A 24,498-nucleotide genomic window follows, 5' to 3' on the forward strand; every position below is an offset into this window, starting at 1 on the left:
GGAGTCGTGGGACACGATTAGGTGATATCGTTGTACTGACATGAGATCTGGCGCCGGTGTACTGACATGAGATCTGGCGCCGGTGTACTGACATGAGATCTGGCGCCGGTGTACTGACATGAGATCTGGCGCCGGTGTACTGACATGAGATCTGGCGCCGGTGTACTGACATGAGATCTGGCGCCGGTGTACTGACATGAGATCTGGCGCCGGTGTACTGACATGAGATCTGGCGCCGGTGTACTGACATGAGATCTGGCGCCGGTGTACTGACATGAGATCTAGCGCCGGTGTACTGACATGAGATCTGGCGCCGGTGTACTGACATGAGATCTGGCGCCGGTGTACTGACATGAGATCTGGCGCCGGAGTACTGACATGAGATCTGGCGCCGGTGTACTGACATGAGATCTGGCGCCGGTGTACTGACATGAGATCTGGCGCCGTTGTTCTGACATGAGATCTGGCGCGGTGCGGTGTGGTGCGCGCCAGTGTGAAATATATGCTATTGGGTATAATGCGCTGCGGGTTGGGGTGGGGGTTGCTCGGTGCACTAGGAGTTTTGAGCTTTAGCTATGAAAAAATATTATTAATTTCTAAAGTGTTGTTCCAAACAATGGGAGTTGACAAGCAGCCTCGACGGTGACGCTACTGGGTTTGTGGAGTATAAATAAACTCTACATCATGCGTCGTCACAATCCAACCGAACAACCCCACAGGTCGACGCGGCCCACGCCTCGCAATACAAGGATATAAATAAAAATTTGAGCCACTTAAACAGCTTTCATCAACAAACGTGTATTCAAATACAGGCAGATACTACAGACTATGTGAGCTGTTAACATAGACTGACGAAAACAGCACTGAATGAAAAGGCACTAAGGTAGACGGACATTCAATGGCTCACCTTATACAGTTGCCTTTTTCTCAGGAAATGGATTAAATATTTACGAACTTCTGTTTAAATAGACAAGCCGCGGTTGGCCATGGTGTAAGTCGACACTCTCCCAGCGCACTCATCAACACTCACTTCCTCCCAGATAAATAATTAATGCGTCTTCATTTTATGGCTAAGTCATGGTGATAGCAAGGTAGAGTCGACCTTCGCAGTCACCTCCCCGAGTAGGGCCTGTTTTGGGAAAGCTTACGCTCGTCACGTCGAAGGCACGGGTTACACTCCCAACATGGGTACAATGTGAGAAGCCCATTTCTGGGGTAGAGCCTACCCGACCACCCACTCCCTCCAGAGGGTAGGGCCTACCCGACCACCACTCCCTCCAGAGGGTACGGCTTACCCGAACACCCACTACCTCCAGAGGGTACGGCTTACCCGAACACCCACTCAATCCAGGGGGTAGGGCCTACCAGACCACCCACCCTCTCCAGGAGGCCTACCCGACCACCCACTACCTCTAGAGGGTACCCAGATATAATAATACCCAGAGGTTCGGCCTACCTGCTGTGAGATATGTTCCACACAGTAACGATCCCACCAATGCCACTGTGCTCTTCTTCTCTTTAAAGAAATCAACGAATTCGAGCAGAAAGATGCCAAAGCTGTATCCAATACCGTCCACAACGATGTTGCAGACGAGGGAGCTCGCCACAATGACCCAACCCCACCCTCCGTCAGGGGGGGTCGGGATGTAGTCACTGTCGGTGGAATTGGAGGAGTCCGTGGACTCGTGTCTCTTCCGGGGGTCTGCCATGACGGTCCTCCGGGTGGTCCGACGAATGCTCTGGGTGTGGTCCTGTAGGGGAAAACACCGGCCCCTCAGTGAAGGATCTCAGGCAAGGATGCAACTCTCTTCGTCCATACCCTCGAGTCTGGAAAGGTGATGAAAGGTAACATCAAATAGTGGATAATAGTGGATAATAGCGGGAATTAGTGAGAAATAGTAGCAACTGGTAAGAAATAGTGAGCAATAATGAGAAATAGTAGATAATATGTGAAATAGTGAGAAATAGCAGATTTTATGTGAAATAGTGAGAAATTGCAGATTATATGTGAAATAGTGAGAAATAGTAGATTATATGTGAAATAGTGAGAAACAGTAGATAGAATGTGAAATAGTGAAAAATAGTAGCAACTGGTGAGAAATAGCGAACAATAATGGGAAATAGTGGATAATATGTGAAATAGTGAGAAATAGTAGATTATATGTGAAATAGTTTATATGTGAAATAGTGAGAAATAGTAGATAATATGTGAAATAGTGTGAAATAGTAGATAATATGTGAAATAGTTAGAAATAGTAGCAACTGATGAGAAATAGTGAACAATAATGGGAAATGGTGAGAAATGGTGAAAAGTAGTGGGAAGTCGTGAAGAATAGTGAACAATAGAGGGAAGTAGTTAGGGTTAAAGTGAAAGATCGAATAATAGTGAGAGATAGTGAATAATAGTGGGACGCAGTTAAAAAAAAAATGGTGAAAAGCGAATAGTAGTAGTAAATAGTAGGACTTGGGGCGAAAGAGTGATAAATAGTGGGGATAAATGAATAATAGTGAATGATAGTAAGAAATAGAGGCAAATAGTGAGAAAGGGTGGAAAGGGGCAGAAAATAGTGAAATATAATAGGAAATAGTTTTAAAAAGTGAGTCAAGAGTTAATATTAGTATTCCCATCAGTGCAGCCCACACAGGACATATTGTCATCCTACTGTGTATGAGCTAATCCTTCACCTGTAACTTTATAAGCAGTGTTCGAAATACCTGCCTGCCCGACCGTCCGAGACGGGTTGATTTCAACTCGGGCTGCCAGATTTTCAAATCCCCCTGCCCGACGGTCGGGTTATATTTCATATGTGAAAACATTCTAAATATTTCCCGATGATAAGCATTAATTCACATGTAAAGATGAATGATAAAATGTAACCAAAAAGAAACCCCGTTAGCTTATCCTGAGAAACATATGATTATAGTGGGCAGGCAGGTTTTGGTCAGGGCTGGCAAATTTTTCAGCTAGCCAGTCCTGTGGTCTGGCTGAATTTTTTGGGAGTTTCATACCCTGCCATAAGCCTAACCACACTCCCATGGTGACGCTGTTCGGAAAACAGGCAATTAACACATGTGTACAACAAGCACCTGCTTGTAATACAGGCGAGACGTATGAACAAGCTGTGTTGTTTGTCACTACGGTGTTTGTCACTACGGTGTTTGTCACTATGTTGTTAGTGACGTTATTCTTCTAACAACCAATCTCTTTAATATACGTATTCCGATTTTTATATTTCCAAATTTGGGGCTAGTCTATCAGGTTTTGAAACGACATTTACAGACTACTATTAAATTATATAATTTCCAGCCGTTTCATTACAATACGCAGATTGACATTATTTTAACATAAAAGTCACCCAACACATGAATAACAATGAATGACCTACTTTCAAATTACGACATAAATTGGTCGCAGAATGATTCTTTGAAAAATAATTTCCTTAACAGCTTAATTTGTAGTTTCCCTGTTCGCATTATGCGAAAGTAATTGGATTTACTCATGCATTCATAAATCTAATGAACGGTTAGAGCGCGCGGTGGGTGAGCACAGTGGATCAAGCGTTCCCTCGTAAGGCCGAATACCGGGGTTTGATTTCCCACATGCGTAAGGGGCGGTCGGGTAGCCTAGTGGTTAAAGCGTTCGCTCGTCACGCCGAAGACCCGGGTTCGATTCCCGACATGGGTACAATGTGTGAAGCCCATTTCTGGTGTCCCCCGCCGTGATATTGCTGGAATATAGCTAAAAGCGGCGTAAAACCATACTCACTCACTCACTCCCACATGCGTACAATTATGAAGCTGACTCCTGGTGCCCCCGCCTTCATATAACAGGAATATGAGTGCACGTTCGTGAGATAGTAGTTGAACATTCCCGGATAACTTTCCTCTTGTGTCTTTTTTGTTAGATTGTTGCTTGGGAACGCGGCGACATTCACACTTGCCATGAGAACGCTTTGAACGCAGCGTCACAGGTGCGTCATACAAGAACTGTATTCATTGCAACGAGCTAGATAGTGGCAATACACCCCATGGAGATACCCGGGCCGAGTTGGTCCCGGATGCACTATCCCCAGGTCGAGAAGGTCCTGAGGACACTATCCCGAAGTTGAGTTGGTCCCGGATGCACTATCCCCAAGTTGACTTGGTCGAAGGTGCACTGTTCCCTGGTCGAGAAGGTCCCGGGTGCACGATCCCAAGGTCGAGTAGGTCCCGGGTGCACTATCTCCATGTCGAGTAGGTCCCGGGTGCACGATCCCAAGGTCGAGTAGGTCCCGGGTGCACTATCTCCATGTCGAGTAGGTCCAGGTGTACTACCCTTATGTCGAGTAGGTCCAGGTGTACTACCCCTATGTCGAGTAGGTCCAGGTGTACTACCCCTATGTCGAGTAGGTCCAGGTGTACTACTCTTATGTCGAGTAGGTCCAGGTGTACTACCCCCATGTCGAGTAGGTCCCGGGTGCACGATCCCAAGGTCGAGTAGGTCCCGGGTGCACTATCTCCATGTCGAGTAGGTCCAGGTGTACTACCCTTATGTCGAGTAGGTCCAGGTGTACTACCCCTATGTCGAGTAGGTCCAGGTGTACTACCCCTATGTCGAGTAGGTCCAGGTGTACTACTCTTATGTCGAGTAGGTCCAGGTGTACTACCCCTATGTCGAGTAGGTCCAGGTGTACTACCCCTATGTCGAGTAGGTCCAGGTGTACTACCCCTATGTCGAGTAGGTCCAGGTGTACTACCCCTATGTCGAGTAGGTCCCGATGCACTTACCCTATGTCGAGTAGGTCCCAAGTACACTATCCACAGATCGACTGGGTCCAGATGAACTACCCCTATGTCGAGAAGGTCCCGGGTACACTATCCACAGGTCGAGTAAGTTCCGGTACACTATCCACAGATCGAGAAGGTCAAGGTTTACTGCCCCTATGTCGTGAAGGTCCCGGGTACACTATCTACAGATCGAGTAGGTCCAGGTGAACTACCCCTATGTCGAGAAGGTACCGGGTACACTATCCACAGGTCGAGTAAGTTCCGGTACACTATCCACAGATCGAGAAGGTCCAGGTTTACTGCCCCTATGTCGTGAAGGTCCCGGGTACACTATCTACAGATCGAGTAGGTCCAGGTGAACTACCCCTATGTCGAGAAGGTACCGGATGCACTATCCACAGGTCGAGTAAGTTCCGGTACACTATCCACAGATCGAGAAGGTCCAGGTTTACTGCCCCTATGTCGTGAAGGTCCCGGGTACACTATCTACAGATCGAGTAGGTCCAGGTGAACTACCCCTATGTCGAGAAGGTACCGGGTATGCTATCCACAGATCGAGTAGGTCCAGGTGCACTACCCCTATGTCGAGAAGGTACCGGGTACACTATCCACGGGTCGAGTAAGTCCCGGTGCACTACCCCTATGTCGAGAAGGTACCGGGTACACTATCCACAGGAAGAGTAGGTCCAGGTGCACTACCCCTATGTCGAGAAGGTACCGGGTACACTATCCACAGGGAGAGTAGGTCCAGGTGCACTACCCCTATGTCGAGAAGGTACCGGGTACACTATCCACAGGAAGAGTAGGTTCCGGTACACTATCCACAGATCGAGAAGGTCCAGGTTTACTGCCCCTATGTCGTGAAGGTCCCGGGTACACTATCTACAGGTCGACTGGGTCCCGCTGCACTACCCCTATGTCGAGTAGGTCCCGGGTACACTATCCACAGCTCGAGTAGGTCCCAGGTACACTATCCCCGGGTCAAGTAGGTCCAGGTTTACTGCCCCTATGTCGAATAGGTCCCGGGTACACTATCTACAGCTCGAGTAGGTCCCAGGTACACTATCCCCGGGCCAAGTAGGTCCAGGTTTACTGCCCCTATGTCGAGTAGGTCCCGGGTACACTATCCACAGGTCGACTGGGTCCCGGTGCACTACCCCTATGTCGAGTAGGTCCCGGTACACTACCCCTATGTCGAGAAGGTCCCGGCTACACTATCCACAGGTGGACTATCTCCAAGCCAAGTACAGGTTTAAAATAACTGATCACATTGTCCACTGAACCCCTTTAATCAGGACAGTGTTCATCGTCCGGATTTACGAATATCCAGAACAACGAAACTTGGTTACGTGGTTAGTGTATTGTATCATCGTCCCTTATGTAGGGTGTCCGCTAGAGTTTTCTATAATCAGTCACTGGAGCCGGTTAACCCTATAATGGACCACGGCATGTGATGTAAACACTCAGCACGGTCTCCCGCCGGACATAACCAGACTGTAAGCGTGACAAAGGACGCTCTAATTTTCCAGGAAAAGAACTTAACATTCGTGTACATTCGGCTACTTGAGGCATGTAATACGTTGATTTACGAGTGACACGTGACAGAGATCAGCTGTTATACAGTGTTACATGAGTTATAAGATTCCCCGGGAACGGGGCTACTTCATTTAATGGCGGTGTGGCAGGTAGCTTGGAACAGAGGAAGTGTTGCGCCGGCAAATGTAAAAAGTTGCTCAAGCTGAAACCTCTCATACCCCGTCACAGGTCGATGGTGGAGGAAGGGAGGTGTATCTTTGGGTAAAGTTGGTTTTGGGGGATCGGAGTGGCAGACGGGACTCCTGACATGATGATATTGATTTAAACAGCTGTTAGTGTATGGCGTTGCGGTTGTACTTAGCGTGGGTTGGGTGGTGGTGCTGACGGTTGAGGGATTGTGTGGGTGATAGGTGGTAGGGTGGGGGATGGTGGGGGGAGGGAGGTAGATAGGTGGTAGGGTGGGGGATTGTGTGGGTAGGGATGGTGGGGGGATGGGGGGCAGAGTGTGTGGGTAGGGGTGGTGGTGGTGACGGTTGAGGGATTGTGTGGGTGATAGGTGGTAGGGTGGGGGATGGTGGGGGGAGGGAGGTAGATAGGTGGTAGGGTGGGGGATTGTGTGGGTAGGGATGGTGGGGGGATGGGGGGCAGAGTGTGTGGGTAGGGGTGGTGGTGGTGACGGTTGAGGGATTGTGTGGGTGATAGGTGGTAGGGTGGGGGATGGTGGGGGGAGGGAGGTAGATAGGTGGTAGGGTGGGGGATTGTGTGGGTAGGGATGGTGGGGGGATGGGGGGCAGAGTGTGTGGGTAGGGGTGGTGGTGGTGACGGTTGAGGGATTGTGTGGGTGATAGGTGGTAGGGTGGGGGATTGTGTGGGTGGGGATGGTGGGGGATGGGGGACAGGTTGTGTGGGTAGGGGTGGTGGGGAGATGGGGGCAGATTGTGTGGGTAGGGATGGTGGGGGGTGAGGGAGGCAGATAGGTGGTAGGGTGGGGGATTGTGTGGGTAGGGGTGATGGTGGTGACGGTTGAGGGATTGTGTTGGTGATAGGTGGTAGGGTGGGGGATTGTGTGGGTAGGGATGGTGGGGGGAGGGGGCAGGTTGTGTGGGTAGGGGTGGTGGTGGTGACGGTTGAGGGATTGTGTGGGTGATAGGTGGTAGGGTGGGGGGTTGTGTGTGTAGGGATGGTGGGCAGATTAGGTGAATGAGAGCTGGTAGAGTGGTGTGAGTGGGAGACTATGTCGGTCGAATGATGATGGTTGTGTGTGTAGGGGGTGAGGTAAATGTAATGATAATACGTTGTGAGGGTCAAAGTGACACACCTAATTCATGTATAATCAAAGTACACACTTAATCCTTCCCCTATTACTCTCACAACCGTCTGCGATATATTTTCTACCATGTAGCGTTCTACCTATCGATAACATCGTTTCTGCCGAAAAATGAAGTTAAGAGAAATTAAAACTAGTCAAAGATAAGCAAACTGGTGACACACAAATATTTCACACACGGTCCATACAAGTAATACTCACGTGTCACATCCACTGCCACCCCCTATCCAGTACAACGACGCCGACAGTGATGAATGTGCACGACATGCATCACACGTACATGTGTTAAATTTGGAATAGGGGAAACAGGGGACAATCACGTGACCATTACGACATGACATGACGTCATTGAACCTGTCTGGAATCAACAGGGCAGGTTCGGTTTGAACTGGTTGACCAACTCTTTTCGGACAATGCCTTAAATCAAGTACAAAGTTGTTCACGTTAGAGGAACGGAGAACTAAATATGCTTGACATGGGCTCGAGAGAAAAGCAATTGCTGCCCCTGTTGAGTATATTTAACTTGGACAGCTGTAACCTATTTTATGCGACACCAAATATGGGCCCACTTGACACTGTTGTGGGAGAGTAGTTTCCGAGCGGTACAACATTTACAATACAATTACGTTGAGTATCAAAGTCGAGCTCAAGCGCACACACTTATTATTAAACGTAGTGTCATGTTTGGATAAATAATCGCATGTGTACATTGTAACTTCAGTCACGTAATGTCCGAACGATGCCCCGTGGGAAAATGATCATTCAACGGTTCTAAATGTGCTGCGTTTGCAAATTGTGCAAGGACGAAGTCAGTCTCCAAGAGCATAGAGAATAAATTAAGGAACGAATCCAACTCAGCGGTAGTAGTAGTAGTAGCGACAGCAGCAGCAGTAGTAGTAGTAGCAGTAGTGGTAGCAGTAGCAGAAGCAGTAGTAGTAGTAGTAGTAGTAGTAGCAACATCAGCACAAGCAATAGTATGAGTAGTAGCAGTAGTGGTAGTAGCAGCAACAGTAGTTGTAGTGGTAGTAATAGTAGTAGTTGTAGTAGCAGTAGTAGTTTTTGCAGCATCGACAGTAGTAGTAGTAATAATAGTAGTAGTAGTAGTAGTAGTAGTAGTAGTAGTAATAACAGTAGTTGTAGTAGCAGTAGTAGTTTTGCAGCATCAACAGTAGTAGTAGTAGTAGTAGTAGTAGTAGTAGTCGTAGTATGTGGGGTTTAACGCCTTTGAACAATATATCACAGTGTGTCAGCTTAATGTGGGAGGAAAGCCCGAAATGATGCAGGTCTCAGATGTTTACCACTTCGGTGAAACCTACGAGCACGGGTATGGTGCTGACAAACCTAGAAATATAATCGGGGAGATCCGTGATTCGAACCCATAATCACAGGTTGCTGGCGTGCCTTAGACGACTGGGCCGCCCGTGTTCCCTACATCCACGGCGAAACCTCATCAACTCCTATAGACACGCCGCCAGATTATCATTGTCAGTACGTTACAGAAATAATATGACTGAGTCAACAACAACGTCCCACACCATGACCTCCCAGTTGGCGTGTGAATACGCCCTGCACCAGATCGCGTCAGTCTCTGCAGTCGACATTGTACGCCGGAACGTATCGGGCAGGACAGGTCGCCCTCCGATCTTTACACCAGTAAAATAGGTCCCAAAACACCACAAGTGAGAGTACACATGATGTCCTTTTGTCAAGCACTGAGAGGGAAGATGTCAAAACAAGATGAGGGTAACCATGTTCAGATATTCTCAAGAGCTTACGACTGTTAGTGTTCCGCAAGCGGGGCTTCAGGTTGTACTCCTATAGAGGGATCAAACACTGTATGTAGGACATACAGGGTACTCTACATCTCCGACTTGATACAAACAATAAATAATCCTGACATGTACACATAAATCTATATACCGGTCTCTACCTTACCCCCGAAATAGAGCCGTAAAGGTTTTCGAAAACAAAATATAGACCTACAAGGACAACCCCCGTGACATCGGCTGACTTTCAGAAACGGGGAATTCTTATATACTGATAATATTTGAGTGAGTGAGTGGGTGGGTGGGTGAGTGGGTGAGTGAGTGAGTGAGTGAGTGGGTTGGTGGTTGAGTGAGTTAGTGAGTGAGTGAGTGAGTGAGTGAGTGGGGTTTAACGTCGCTTTTAACAGTATTCCAGTTATGTCACGGCGTGTCAACTTAATGTGGGAGGAAAGCCCGAAGTGATGCTGGTCTTAGACGTTTACCACTTCGGTGACACCAACGAGCACGGGTATGGTGCTGACAAACCTAGACACATAATCGGGGCGAACCGTGATTCGAACCCACAATCATAGGTTTCTGGCGTGCCCAAGGGACGCGACTCTGTCAGCGAATCGCGGCGCCTTAGACGACTGGGCCACCCGTGCCCCCTTAATAACAGAGTAAAGGGTGAGGGAATATGTTAAGCACAGCCACGTTATATCCCCATCATCAAGTGGAGACCCGTGAAGATCCGGGTTACAATAGGTCTTCAGCAAACCATGCTTGCCGTAACAGGCGACTATGTTATGCGCGTAATTTAGAGGCGACGAACAGGATCAGGTGGTCAGGCTCGATGACTTGGTTGATGCATGTCATCGTATCCCAATTGTGTGGACCGATGCTCATGATGTCAATCAATGAATTGTGTGGTCTAGACTCGATTATTTACAAACCGCCTTTACATAGCTGGAATATTGCAGCGTTAAACAACAAACAAACAAACAAACTTAAATTGGCTCTCCTTGGCAAGTATTAGTCAAGTCGTTCCAACACGGAGTTCTTCTCTGCTCTTGCCGGGGCGGCCTAGTGGTTAAAGCGTTCGCTCGTCACGCCGAAGACCCGGGTTCGATTTCCGACATGGGTACAATGTGTGAAGCCAATTTCTTGTGTCCCCCGCCATGATATTGCTGGAATATTGCTAAAAGCGGCGTAAAACCATACTCACTCACTCACTGCTCTTGACAAATTCATGCGGCGTAACACAACAAACAAACAAAACAGAACCATCAAGGGGAACCATTGCGCTAACTTAAAACCCAGAACGACGACGGCCATTGAACGCGTGGCCAGTAGCGTAAATGTGTCAGCGTCAAGTCGAGGTTCAAGAGCGCCAGGGTGTACAAAGAGCTGGCCTACTGCCCACCTGTGTACATTATGTGTCCATTATACGTCCCCCTCAACCTCAAAGTATGTGTTTGCTCTTGCGGCCGTGTAATCCCACACCAGAGGGCGCGCAAGGTGTTTGTACGGTAACGTAATACCCTGGCCTTGTGTTTATGTGGCACACCACTATGTTCACTATTTGCACTGTGGTAATTTACCTCCGTAGGAGAGTACAGCGTGGTGGGGACCCGGGAAGATCCGGGGTAGAATAGGTCTTCAGCAACCCATGCTTGCCGTAAAAGCCGACTGTGCTTGTCGTCAGAGGCGACTAACGGGATCGGGTGCTGAGGCTCGCTGACTTGATGCTTGTCATTGTATCCCAATTGCGTGGATCGATGCTCATGATGTCAGTCATGCCCCTTAATATACATATAATTTCACCATATTAAGGGGCACTGGGATTTTGCCATATTAAAGGGGACTGGCTTTCACCATATTAAAAGGACACTGGGGTTTAAGCATATTAAGGGGCACGGAGCGGGGTTCGTTCCCCGGACGCGTTAAACCAAATGACATTAAATATGGTACTTGTTGTTACCCTGCCTGGGGTTAAGGGGATAAAGGACTGGTGGGCTCGGAGTTTATACTGTGTCTGAGTGGGGTATCCATGTTAAACGGGGTCATGATATCTCAGTGGGCAAGCACTATAAATCCACAGCAGCCACACACGCGGACGTCGCTCTGTCAGTGGGATGATCTTGAACGTACGCGATGCTCAACCGCATTCCACCTTACCACTTTTTGTGACTGCTAAACTCTGTGATTGTGACAATTCTGACATTAATTCAAAAGAGAAAATTCTCGGTGTGACCTACTACACAGTCTAGACGTCATCTAGAACTGGGGGCACGGGTGGCCCAGTCGTCTAAGGCGCCGCGATTCTCTGTTCAGAGTTGCGTCCCTTGGGCACACCAGGAACCTATGATTGTGGGTTCTAATCCCGGTTCGCCCCGATTATGTTTCTAGGTTTGTCAGCACCATACCAGTGCTCGTGGGTTTCACCGAAGTCGTAAACGTCTGAGACCTGCATCACTTCGGGCTTTCCTCCCACATTAAGCTGACACGCCGTGATATAACTGGAAAACTGTTAAAATCGGCGTTAAACCCAACTCACACACTCACTCACTCATCTGGAAGTATATAGTCCAGTGGTACAGAGTCCATAGCACTAACTACACAGTCTAGATATCAACTGGGCCTTCAGTACAGAATCCATACTAGCATTGACGTATCTGAATACTGTACAAGGGGGTCAAGCTCCATCAGACCACTCGTGAGTCAGAATCAGACTTCAAAGAGAATTTGGGCTACTCACGCCTTCCGTTACCCGGATGTAGCACGTGACCCAGCACTGACGCGTACTCTTGTGTTGGAGTACAGGCAGCGAGTGCACTACTGAATATACATACCTTTAGTGTGTTTTTTTGTTTTTTGTTTGTTTTTGTTTGTTTGTTTGTTTGTTGTTTAACGCCGGACTCAGCAATCTACCAGCTATATGACGCGGTCTGTAAATAATCGAGTCAAGTGTTTGTTTGTTTGTTTGTTGTTTAACGCCGGACTCAGCAATCTACCAGCTATATGACGCGGTCTGTAAATAATCGAGTCAAGTGATTGACATCATGAGCATCGATCTACGCATCTGGGTTTCGATGACATGTATCAACAAAGTCAGCGAATGTGACCATCCGATCCCGTTAGTCGCCTCTTACGTCAAGCATAGTCGCAAACATGGGTTGCTGAAGACCTATTCTAACGGTTGTCATGGCTAACTACTACTACTACTACTACTACTACTACTACTACTACTACTACTACTACTGTCCAGTGGCCCTGTATACAAGTGTTCTCTATGTAACACGCTGTTTTAAATCATCCAGAAAAAAACTAAAAAACCTTCATAATATTGCGTTGTTTCTTGCAAGAAGACTGAGTACGCTGCTTTTAGCAATATTCCAGCAACATCACGGCGGGGGACACCAGAAATATGCTTCACACATTGTACCCATGTCGGGAATCTAGCCCGGGTCTTCGGCGTGACGAGCGAACGCCTTAACCACTAGGCTACCCGACCGCCCTTGTTGCAAGAAGAAACATAACAATCATTTCTTTCACAGCAAAGAGGTGTGTGACGGAGAAAGCCATCAAACAACATGACTGATTCAATGAAGTCAAGGAAAACAATTCTTTGAAATAATTGAAGGGTTGGAAAGCAAAACAGCCTAAGTCCTACTTAGGCTGTTTTTGTATAATTACAAAAATAGAAAGTACTCTTTAAGCTCTATTACCTAAAATATAACTTTTCCCGGATTTAAATGATTTTTAACCCGAAACAGCGTCTCAAAATATGAAAAATTGTGCAAAAATGACCTTAGTCATACTTAGGTCGTTTTCGCCTGTAAGTACTCTAACTTAGGTTGTTTTGCACCATAACTCTTCTACAAAGAAGACAAAAAAAGACATCGAAGCACATGGTGTCCTAAAAAGGGTCGTCTCCATATTGCCGAATTCTTGACTATATAAGGTGAGTATCAATAGGCTGTTCATGAGACTCTTTTCATTTTTCATCTATAATTATAAAAAGCATGAAGACAGATATTGATTCATCATTTGGTATTAAGAAAAGTCAATTTTGGAATTTTTTGACTAAGGCTGTTTTGGCTTGAACTGTTGGAAGAGTGTAATGAATAAATTGTCACCCTAAAACAAGCATTTTAATTATTTATATCAGTTGTAGACTTTACATATTTCGTTTAATATGTAATATTATACACATTTTTGTGGATTATGGTTAAAAATGTTGTCAAAATTCATTTTGTCTTGCAGATTTCTGATATCCGATGAACAGACTTCCTCTTGAAGTTTTAGTTGAGATATTTCAGTATCTTCCACCTTGCTACATCGTAAGAGATGTAGCTGCTGTCAACAGACAATGGTTGAACATATCTCAGAGTAGATTGTTATGGTCCAAACATTACTACCTTGATCTTCAGCTTTGTGACTGCCGGTCTAAAAGTGAGGAACACATAGATTTTTCAAACTACTTACCTCTATGCACAAACGTGACAAAACTACTGCTAACAACAGTACATGTATCCTCTATGCAGTGTGTTGGCCTAATGAAAAGTCTGCAAGAACCAACAGTCTCCGGATGGACAGACTATGACGCATGTGATGTTTGTCATGGTATTGAAATGTGTTCACGTTTAACACACCTAAAAACTCATGGGCTTATAGAAATCAGAGAAGAGGATCAAGTTGAATTTGTCAATGCCATGCCAGACCTTCGATCTGTGGAAATTTGCAACTCTGCACCTATATCGCCACTGAAAGCACGTCAGATGTTGAATGGGAACAAATACCTGGCCTTTTTGGGGATTTTTCCAAATGAACAAACATTTGAATGGTCTCAATTAGTGAATGAATATGTGGGTGAAGTGTGTTTTGGACATTGTATAATGCAGTTCATCCCAGATTCTCTTCTAACTCATCCCCGATGGGTTTACTCAATATCCTATCCAAAGAGATTACAGGTTTGTGACAAAAGTGAATCTGCCTGACTGACGTATTGTTTTGGGATGTAAGTCATGGAGAAACTTACAACCGCTGAAGTTGTCCAGATGCTATTCGACGAGGATAGTGGAACTGACGATCAGAGTGGTTCAGTGGCAGAACTTCTTGATGATGGGAGTGAGACTGCAATAACAAATACTGTTAACTGTGTTCTTGAGAGGGAAGAATGTTCAGATAAGGACATGACATCTGATGATACTTCCTCTGCACATTCTGACACGAACGACTCAGATTATGTTCCTGATTCCCAAGACTCCTCCTCTGGTGAACCTCTGCAGAGTCCCATGAATTATCATACCAATATCTTGACAGATGTGATTCATTCTGTCTCAGATGACTCAGTTCCATTGCTTGACAGTAATATAGTTGCTGTGCAAGTTGATGTTCAGGACCTTGAAGGTGTTGGTGTTTTAACAGCAGTTGATGCTTCCTCTGTTGCACATTCTGTTCCACATCAAAGTGAGCTTGTGCAGGTAGCGAATGATAGAACAGAAGGCAGTCATGACATATGCATGAAGAGACGACGTACTGCAAATCCAGACACTTGGAAAAGAAACATTCGAAAGAGGAAAAGATCCTTAGGTCATGAATATCTAAATTATAAAAATCAGATGGTTCCAGCAAAAGGGTTGATTCCGAAAAGTTGTCGAAAAATGTGTTTTGAGAAAATGGAGGATACTGCTGACACCATTTTTGAGGAATTTTACAGGATGGCCTCCAAAAAGGATCAGGATCGGTATCTTTTTGGATTGATTGATCGTGGAACAGAAAAAAAACAGTTCAGAAGCAGAAGTAATGCAGAAGGTACAAGGAAGCGATCATGTCCATTTAAATACCATGTGAAACTGGCAGGTGGAGAGAGATTTGAAGTTTGCTATGGATGTTTTCTGCAGGTTCATGCTATTGACAGGGCACGGGTACGACATCTTATGGACACTGATAATCCAATGTCACCTAATCCAGACAAACGTGGAAGTCACACACCTAAAAACAAAACACCTGATGATGTTATCTTGAAAATCAGGAACCATATTGCCAGCTTTCAACCTCTGAAGTCTCATTATTCACCAAATGACAATCCACACAAACAGTACTTGCCTGCTAATCTCAACATTAGAAGAATGTGGAGAATATGTGTAAAAGAACATGAACCCGAGGCATGGGAAAGTATTCTGCAAGGTGAAAAGTACAAAGGACAAATTCCAGAACAACAATACCGGAAAATATTTAATGAGTACTCTCTGTCCTTTGGATACCCAAGAACTGACACATGTGGAACATGCGACTTGCTGGAAGCCAAAATAAAGGTTACGGAAAATGATCAGGAGAAGGCAACACTGGTAGAAGAGAAAACTGTGCATGTTACTTTAGCAGATCAGTCATATGCTGAAATGAAAGAAGACAAACTTCAAGCAAAAGTTTCCTGGAACGATACACATCGCACCTTCGATGAGGAAACTTTGTGTTCAAGGGCCACTGTGGACATGTATTCATTTGACTATAAACAGAATTTTATGCTTCCAAACCTAACTCACACAGAAATGTATTATAGCAGACAGTTGAACGTGTATAACTTCGGGGTACATGATCATGTCAATGATGATGGTATTATGTGCATCTATCCAGAAACTGTTGCCAAAAAAGGGGGTTCTGAGGTTGCTTCCTGTTTAAGAAAGGTTCTTCAGGAAAGGAAAACTGGAGCCAAACAGTGTGTATTCTATTCAGATGGCTGTGGCGGACAAAACAGAAACCATGACGTTGTTTGCTTTTTTCAGAGTCTCATTCACGGTGGTGTTTATGAACGAATAGACCACAAGATACTGCTTAGGGGGCACACTCGTCTTGCAAATGATAGAGATTTTGGTCTCATTAAACAAAGAGCCAAAGTTGAGAGTATCATCACTCCAGGTGACCTCAGTGATGTTATACAATCTGTCAGAGTTGTTCCTAGCCCATTTTCAGTAACAGAAATGAAAAGCCAGGATTTTATGGACTATCGCAAATTAAACCAAGCTAGTATTAAATCAACTTTCAAAGATCAGAATGGTGCAAAGGTTGCCTTTTCAAAGATAAGGTGGTTCAGCTATGGAATGAGCGATGTGAAAGACTTTCTGACAGGTGAAATAAAACAAATCTCACATGAATCTGAAGTGTGGTGTAGGTACACCCATGACCATAGTGAAGCCTGGAAGAAGGTACATGTGTTAAGGCGAAGTGCCTTTTCACAAAATCTGTCACGGAAGTATTCAGACCTCGTCAAACTGAAAAAACCCAAGTGGGCAGACATCTGCAAACAACTGCCTTATATTTGTGATACAGCAAAACGTGCCTTCTTTGAATCTCTCCCTCACGAAGACGACAATGAAGAGAATCAGGATGAGGAACAAGACTATTGTGATGACAGCGACTAGACGTTTTGAAAAGCACAATAAAAGATGTGAATGTGCTGTGTATTTTGCATAATTCAAGAATGTTCACAGCGGGAGCACAATGTATTGCTGATGGTATTTTAAGGTTTTTGCATTTCATGTTATACTGTTGGATATTTTCTTGTCCTATTAAGGCTTAGTTTGGACAGATTTAATGATTTAATTAAAAGAGTGTTGAAGTGTTTTAGAGGCAGAGCAAAAGAACTGAGTTCTTTGTATTTATTTTAATCAGGGATTGCTTAAAGCAGTAGCAAAAGTATTAATTTTAAGTTTGTGTTTGCATTTAAATTGAATGAAGTTATAAGGTTTAGATTTATCCTTGCAGAAATAAGCAATGATACACTTGTGGAGAATTGGATTTTAATAATCGTTTAATGTTGAACATTTTGCTTGGGAAGTGGTAGTTTAAAGTTTATAGTTACTGTTCATGCTATTTTGCGTTGAGAACGTTGTAAGAGTTACATAATAAAAAAGCACCATCAGGGAAATGATACTGGGGATATAACCTGTACAATGCAAGTGTTCATGACGCACCCTCTTACAGTGTGGATTTAGCAGAGGAACTACCAAAGAACATGACTTTGTATTGAATGATCTCCTCTTGAATAAAGATGCTTTACTATTTCAAAATCTGTATTTTTATCTTCTGCTTATGATTGATAGCGTATTGATGTTTGTTGATGCTTCATTGAATACTAGAATATCATGTAGAAATTTTATATGGAAAACTATTGTGGTTTATCAAATATTATTTTTCTCATATAATTATGACGAATCTCAAGTGAAACAAGTTAAAATATTATTTTAAAAAGAAATAATTTTGACTTAGGTTGTTTTCCTACAGGATTTTAATGACTAAGGTTCTTTTGCATTTGAAAAAATCCTTGACTTAGGCTATCTTGCCTTTATCTTTTTGCATCAAAATACAATATTTTCCATTTTCCACGATGTGAACAAGTAACTCTACTATTCTCTACCATGGTTATAATTGTTTACCTTTTTGCTAAAAGTTAGCAGAAATACTTTTTCATTTCCTTGTACAATTTAAAAAGTAGCGTTTTTTGCCTCTCCTGTAAAGTTGCAAAAAGTGACTTAGGCTGGTTTGCTTTGCAACCCTTCAATTGTGATATATTTTTTTCAAAAGAACCTTTCCCCCTCTGATGTTTCATATTCAGTGAAACTAGACTTGGTTCAGTTTGATCTAGACTTTCCCAGGCTTTTAGTAACTATGTACATGTACAGTCATGGCACAGAACTTGATTTAAATGTAATCGTTACCTCATATAATTATTACAACGTATATCGTTATATCAACTTATTGTCCTGTTAGATGTTGATGATAGATAGTTAACAGGATTTAAACACATTCCTAATCATGTCTAGATCTAGACATTTTAAAATCATTTCACTGTATAGCGATACCCAGCATAATTTAACTCAGAATCAAAAACACAATAACTGGTTCCGTGGCGTAGATATCGCCATGAAATATTCGTGGCAGGCACTGGGAATTTAGTTTGAGACGGACACGTTTTTGTTAGTCCGCGCAACATTAATGGAAAAAAATCACAAAAATATTGGAAAAAATGTTATTAATTATAATTTATGATTACAGAATATAATGTACTGATAGATTTATTGGTGATAGTCAATACGTACAAACATTTTTGTTTGCTCAGCAAGCAGCTGTTTCGTGTTGGAAGGGTTGTGTAGCCACATACCTCCGTCCGACAGGGGAACGCGTCACGGAGACAGAATGGGGTTTCCCATATTACGTATATATAGGGTGCTTTCTGTCCCTAAACATCGTGTTAAATACATATATATATATATATATATATATATATATATATATAGCACGAGGTGCTTTCTGTCCCTAAACATCGTGTTAAATACATATATATATATATATATATATATATAGCACGAGGTGCTTTTTGTCCCTAAACATCGTGTTAAATATATATATATATATATATATATATCACGAGGTGCTTTCTGTCCCTAAACATCGTTTTATATATATATATATATATATATATATATATATATATATATATATATATATATATATATAGCACCAGGTGCTTTCTGTCCCTAGACATCGTGTTAAATATACATATACTACTCAAAAGAAGTTAAGGATCACCCGATTCTTTCATATTGGTAATGTTAATCTGTCATGGCATGAGACATTAACTATTGTAATATGGAAGAATCAGGTGATCCTTAACTTTTTTTTAGTAGTATATATTTACCGAATGATTGAAGGAGTCGTTGATAGGTGTATGTGCTCGTTAACCGCATAATCACATTATGTTTGATTAGAATACATCGATTTTCCCGCAGATCCAGAGAGTGAGGTGCGTGTGTCCGAATTATCGACCTCTTCGAGGCATCCACCTGTCGCCATTTAACGGGCATAGAATCCGCGTCCAATGTGACAGTCACGTTCGTGTCATATTACATTGTGAACCATTATTTGGTGAATGTGCGTCATCCGAGAAATAAACAAATACATTTTGCAAGATCCATCTCCCAAACTAAACAAAGATAATGAAAGACCCCACTACTAGTATGTTCTCTCATGGATAAAGGCTTGATGTATGCATGAACAGGTCATGCCATTCAGCTCAAGACGCAGTAGTGAAGCATCCCTCACATGTTTATATCTGATGGACTTCATAGTGAGTAGGGTTTAAGATGGCTTTCAAAATTGTTCACGTGATGCTTCATACACACACGCACACGCACACACACACACACACCAGACACCACACACACACCACAGACACACATATCACACACATACCACAGAGAGGCACACACACAATACACCACACACACACACAACACACACATACGCACAGATATCAGAGACACATACCCACACCACAGACACATACACACACACCACAGACATATACACACACGCCACAGGCACATACACACACACCAGTCACATACACACACATCACAGACACATACACAACAGACACCACACACACCACAGATACCACAGACACATACACACACACCACAGACAGGCACACACACACCACAGACACATACACACACACCACAGACAAATACACACACACCAGACAAATACACACACACCACAGACACATACACACACACCACAGACACATACACACACACCAGACACATACACACACACACCAGACACATACACCAGACACATACACACACACCACAGACACATACACACACAGCACAGACACATACACACACACCACAGACACATACACACACCACAGACACATACACAGACCACAGACACACACACCACAGACACATACACACACATCACAGACATATACACACACACCAGACACATACACACACACCACAGACACATACACACACAACACAGACATATACACACATACCACAGACAGGCACACACACCACAGACACATACACACACACAACAGACACCACACACACACACCACTGACACATACACACCACAGACACATACACACCAGACACATACACACACACCACAGACACATACACACACACCACAGACACATACACACACACCAGACACATACACACACAACACAGACACATACACACAGACACCATTCACACACACACCATAGGCACACAGATATCATTCACACACACCACACTCACATATACACACACACACACACACACACACACACACACACACACACACACACACACACACACACACACACACACACACACACACACACACACCATGCCGTATTGAAAAAAATTTACCGTGTTAGCTGATAAACTCCGCACAAGGCACAACGTAAAGTAGCTCTATATTACGTTGTAACAAAGATACATCCATCAACTGCAATCCAAACTCGGGTAACACCATCCGAGGCGTCACACTGGCCCAGGTAAGAGGTAAAATTATAGCCAGGGCCGTTACGCTCTTCAAGCAGGACAAACAACACGATTCACTCCAAGCCTCGTTGTACTTGCCTGTACAAATGCTATACATTCATCACCGGGAGCTACGCCACTACACAATGGGAACAAATTATTCGTAAATAAATAAAAAAACATACCTTTTTAGCTCAGTTGGAAATACGCCAATAACGTTATATCGTGAACAAGTCTGTCGTCATAACAGTCACGGTTGAGTAAGCGAGGTGCACGGGTTATGAAACTGTTGTGACTGTTACATGATCATTATAGCAAGTGAAACATGGAAGGGAAAGCGTATTTCAAACAGACTTTGATATGGTGAAACGTCCTGTTTGCATAGGGACATACAATGGCATCTCGTTCCCATCACTACAAACGTATGCATAGAGAGCCCCCACAGCACGCACAGGCAAGCGAATGAATATTGCACACATTTAACACCGCTTTACTGTCTACGTCAACTGACGGCTACCTCTGCTAGAAATGGAACTTGTACCATTCCTACGCTGGCTTTGTCAACTGACGGCTAGTTCTAATGGAAATACAAACTGTACAATTTCTACACTGTCTGGCGGGAACTTCTACTGCAACGATAACTTCAACCGCTACAACTGACGTCTGCCTCTACTCACACGCACGCATGCGCACATACACACAGCACCCCGTCGTCATCCATTTGGAATGATAAAACACCGTCCTCACTCACCGCAACCACCACCAGCTAGAGTTACCAACAGGTGAGAGGTGAGGTTAAATGGGGTTAATGTCGCGTTCAAGATTATGGCACTTATATAGCGACGTGCATGCACGTGTGTGTGTGTGGCTGCTTGTACTAGTCCGGACTAGTGCTGATTTTATAGTGCTAGCCCACTGAGATTCCCGCGCACATTTTAACATGGATACCCCACTCAGACACAGTATACAGACTCCGAGCCAACCAGTCCTTGTTTTAGCCCCTTTATGCCGAGCGTCAGACAGGGTACCTTCTTTTAACGTCTTTTGGTAAGACGCGGCGAGGGATCGAACCCCGGACCTTCCGCTCTCCGGGCTGACGCTCTACCACTAGACCACGGAGGCGGTCCGTTACCAACATACCCGTTTAAGATGTTAGAGTATACCTGCTGCAAACAGCACAGCTTGATATTCAGCTTGATCGAGTGTGGACACAAGCAGTAGATTCAATTTGTGAAGCCAAATGCAATAAAACACTATCGACATCTGTGCGTGTACTGTCCGACACCATGCAGTCACGCGAGCTACATACAGCGGCCACCACGTGAGCCACCCAATACCCATAAGCACCACAACATAATACACACAATCAACTTTACAGCTTACCTGGCCGAGTGACCGTATCTACTCGCGGCGTAGTAGGAGTGACCCACATACACCATGGCCGACCATAACGTGCTGCAGGAGTCACGTGATTTGATTAAGTCACATGTTGACCGAGAAAAGGGTTATTTTCAAACTTGTCAACAGGTCGGTCTTTAGTCGGTGGCCGTCAAGACGAAGCAAAAAAAGTGCTAAGCTTCACCATATCATTTTATATCACCAGCATATCATATTTGTTTTGTTGCCTGGCAACTATATATATGCACATATTAGTGAGATTGTAACGTCGCGTTTGGGAGTGAGTCTGTATGTGTTTTGTGTGTGTGTGTGTGTGTTTTGTGTGTGTGTGTGTGTGTGTGTGTGTGTGTGTGTGTGTGTGTGTGTGTGTGTTTGTGTATGTATTTGTTTTGTGTGTGCGTGTGTTTGTTTTGTGTGTGCGCGCGCGCGTGTTTTTGTGTGTGTGTGTTTTTGTGTGTGTGTGTTTTTGTGTGTGTGTGTGTGTGTGCGTGCGCGTGTGTGTGGCTGATTGTACTTGTCGCGAATAACGCAGGTTCTATACGTCCACTGAGATATTCATGTCGCATTTTTAACTCGAATACCCCACTTTGACGCAGAATGTTCAACACTATTAATGTCAGACTTTATATACCAGCTATATATACTGATGGAAATGAATGAGGTGTTCTATGGCAGTATGATTTATTCTTGAACAATGGTTGTAAATGTATTACATCGTTTACGTTGAGATTCGGTTGAAGTTCATAGCATTGTATTTGGACAATGATTAGTTGTCAGGAAGGTAGTACTATCTAATGTTGGTTGGTTTGTTGTTTAACGCCGCACTCAGCAATAGTCCAGCTATATTACGGCGGTCTGTAAATAATCGAGTCTGGACCACACAATCCAGTGATTAATATCATGAGCATCGATCCGCACAATTGGGATCGATGACATGCCTCAACCAAGTCAGCGAGCCTGACCACCCGATCCCGTTTGTCGCCTCTTACGACAAACATAGTCGCCTTTTACGGTAGGCGTGGGTTGCTGAAGACCTATTTTATCCCAGATATTCACGGGTCCTATTTATTGTAAGCAGTGGTGATGCAATTGTTATATTTAGATGCTCGAATAATCTGTAAACTTTCGGAATAGCATGGATTGAAGTCAAGCGTTATAGAAACATGTGGGATGTGAGTGAGTGAGTGAGTTAATGTTTATAGTCACATCGGCAATATTTCAGCCATATCGTGACTAAAAACCATGTGGAATATTCTGTGATGTTCAAGTGACACTGGACTGGTCTGGCACTCTGTAGAAAGTGCTTGATGCTGGTTAGACGTGCGTCCCCGTCTCATCTCGCATTTCATCTGACATTACATCATGACCAGCTTTTCACCCTGGTGTTCAGCCCAGACCTATCTCGAAGCTTGACCACTGTTGAGGCGAGGTGATTATTATTCTAGTAATTATCATTTCGACTGCTCTCATATTCTATTTAGCCATTGCATATACACCACACTATTGTGCACTGTCATTGTAATTGATGTGCATTAATTTGTAATGATTTGCAAACCTAGTTAATGTTATATACAATTGTTGATTGTAGGATGGAAAACTTTGCACACAAACACATCTCAACATTTGATTCTGACATGTGTTGAATTTGTATGCCCGCTATTTCAAACTTACTGACAGTAAAGCTTATTTCCCTATATTTTCATTGTTCATCAAACGCTTCCGGGGCGGTCGGGTAGCCTGGTGGTTAAAGCGTTCGCTTGTCACGCTGAAGACCCAGTTCGATTCTCGACATGGGTACAATGTGTGAAGCCCATTTCTGATGTCCCCCGCCGTGATATTGCAGTAATATTGCTAAAAGCGGCGTAAAACCATACTCACTCACTCAAACGTTTCCATCAGTATACACTGGCGGCCCGAACATGGTCTAGGCCACACAATCCAGTGATGAATATTATGAGCCATGATCCACGTCACGGGGACAGGCTGCAGCCAAGGCACCGAGTGTGACATCCCGTTCCATTCTTTTGGGACTAGCATCATCTATGACGTTTGCTTGCTAAGGTTTCCACATTCCTTATAAATGAAACCACGTGGAACAAGTCTGGATAAACGAGGACCACGTGGAACAAGTCTGGATAAATGAGGACCACGTGGAACAAGTCTGGATAAACGAGGCCTACTTGCGTACTTCTGTCATCAAGACATCGCAATGGCAACCTTTGACTGGGCTCCTGTCTATCTGAACGATTAGATAGTTGGTCGCCCATGTAACGGATGCTGCGATTGGACGACAAATCAAAGTTTTACTGGTCCTCGGTATGGAATGAAAAAGAATAGCGCCATATTAACATCAGCAAATCAGTAGCTAATATTTTTTATCTTCCAAAAC

General features: G+C 44.3%; 1 protein-coding gene across 5 annotated transcripts in view; it reads right to left on the minus strand.

Moving 5' to 3' along the window:
- LOC124121998 (monocarboxylate transporter 13-like) overlaps nucleotides 1–24,498 on the minus strand; it is a 49,130-nt gene that overhangs the window by 12,634 nt on the left and 11,998 nt on the right. For 2 of the 5 annotated variants that reach the window (XM_048393997.1, XM_048393996.1), the window contains exons 1-2: nucleotides 22,095–22,192; nucleotides 1,457–1,827 (exon numbers count right to left, since the gene is read on the minus strand). In XM_048393997.1, the coding sequence (XP_048249954.1) occupies nucleotides 1,457–1,709 (253 nt within the window). In that variant the 5' untranslated portion in view covers nucleotides 1,710–1,827; nucleotides 22,095–22,192. Of the gene's footprint in view, nucleotides 1–1,456; nucleotides 1,828–7,831; nucleotides 7,981–20,597; nucleotides 20,747–22,094; nucleotides 22,193–24,498 lie in introns of those variants that run through there. The other 3 variants (XM_048394001.1, XM_048393998.1, XM_048393999.1) reach the window with 3 other exon arrangements.

Source organism: Haliotis rufescens, unplaced genomic scaffold (genome assembly GCF_023055435.1).
Source record: "Haliotis rufescens isolate VD_foot unplaced genomic scaffold, xgHalRufe1.0.p SCAF_126, whole genome shotgun sequence".
NCBI classification, from domain to species: domain Eukaryota; kingdom Metazoa; phylum Mollusca; class Gastropoda; order Lepetellida; family Haliotidae; genus Haliotis; species Haliotis rufescens.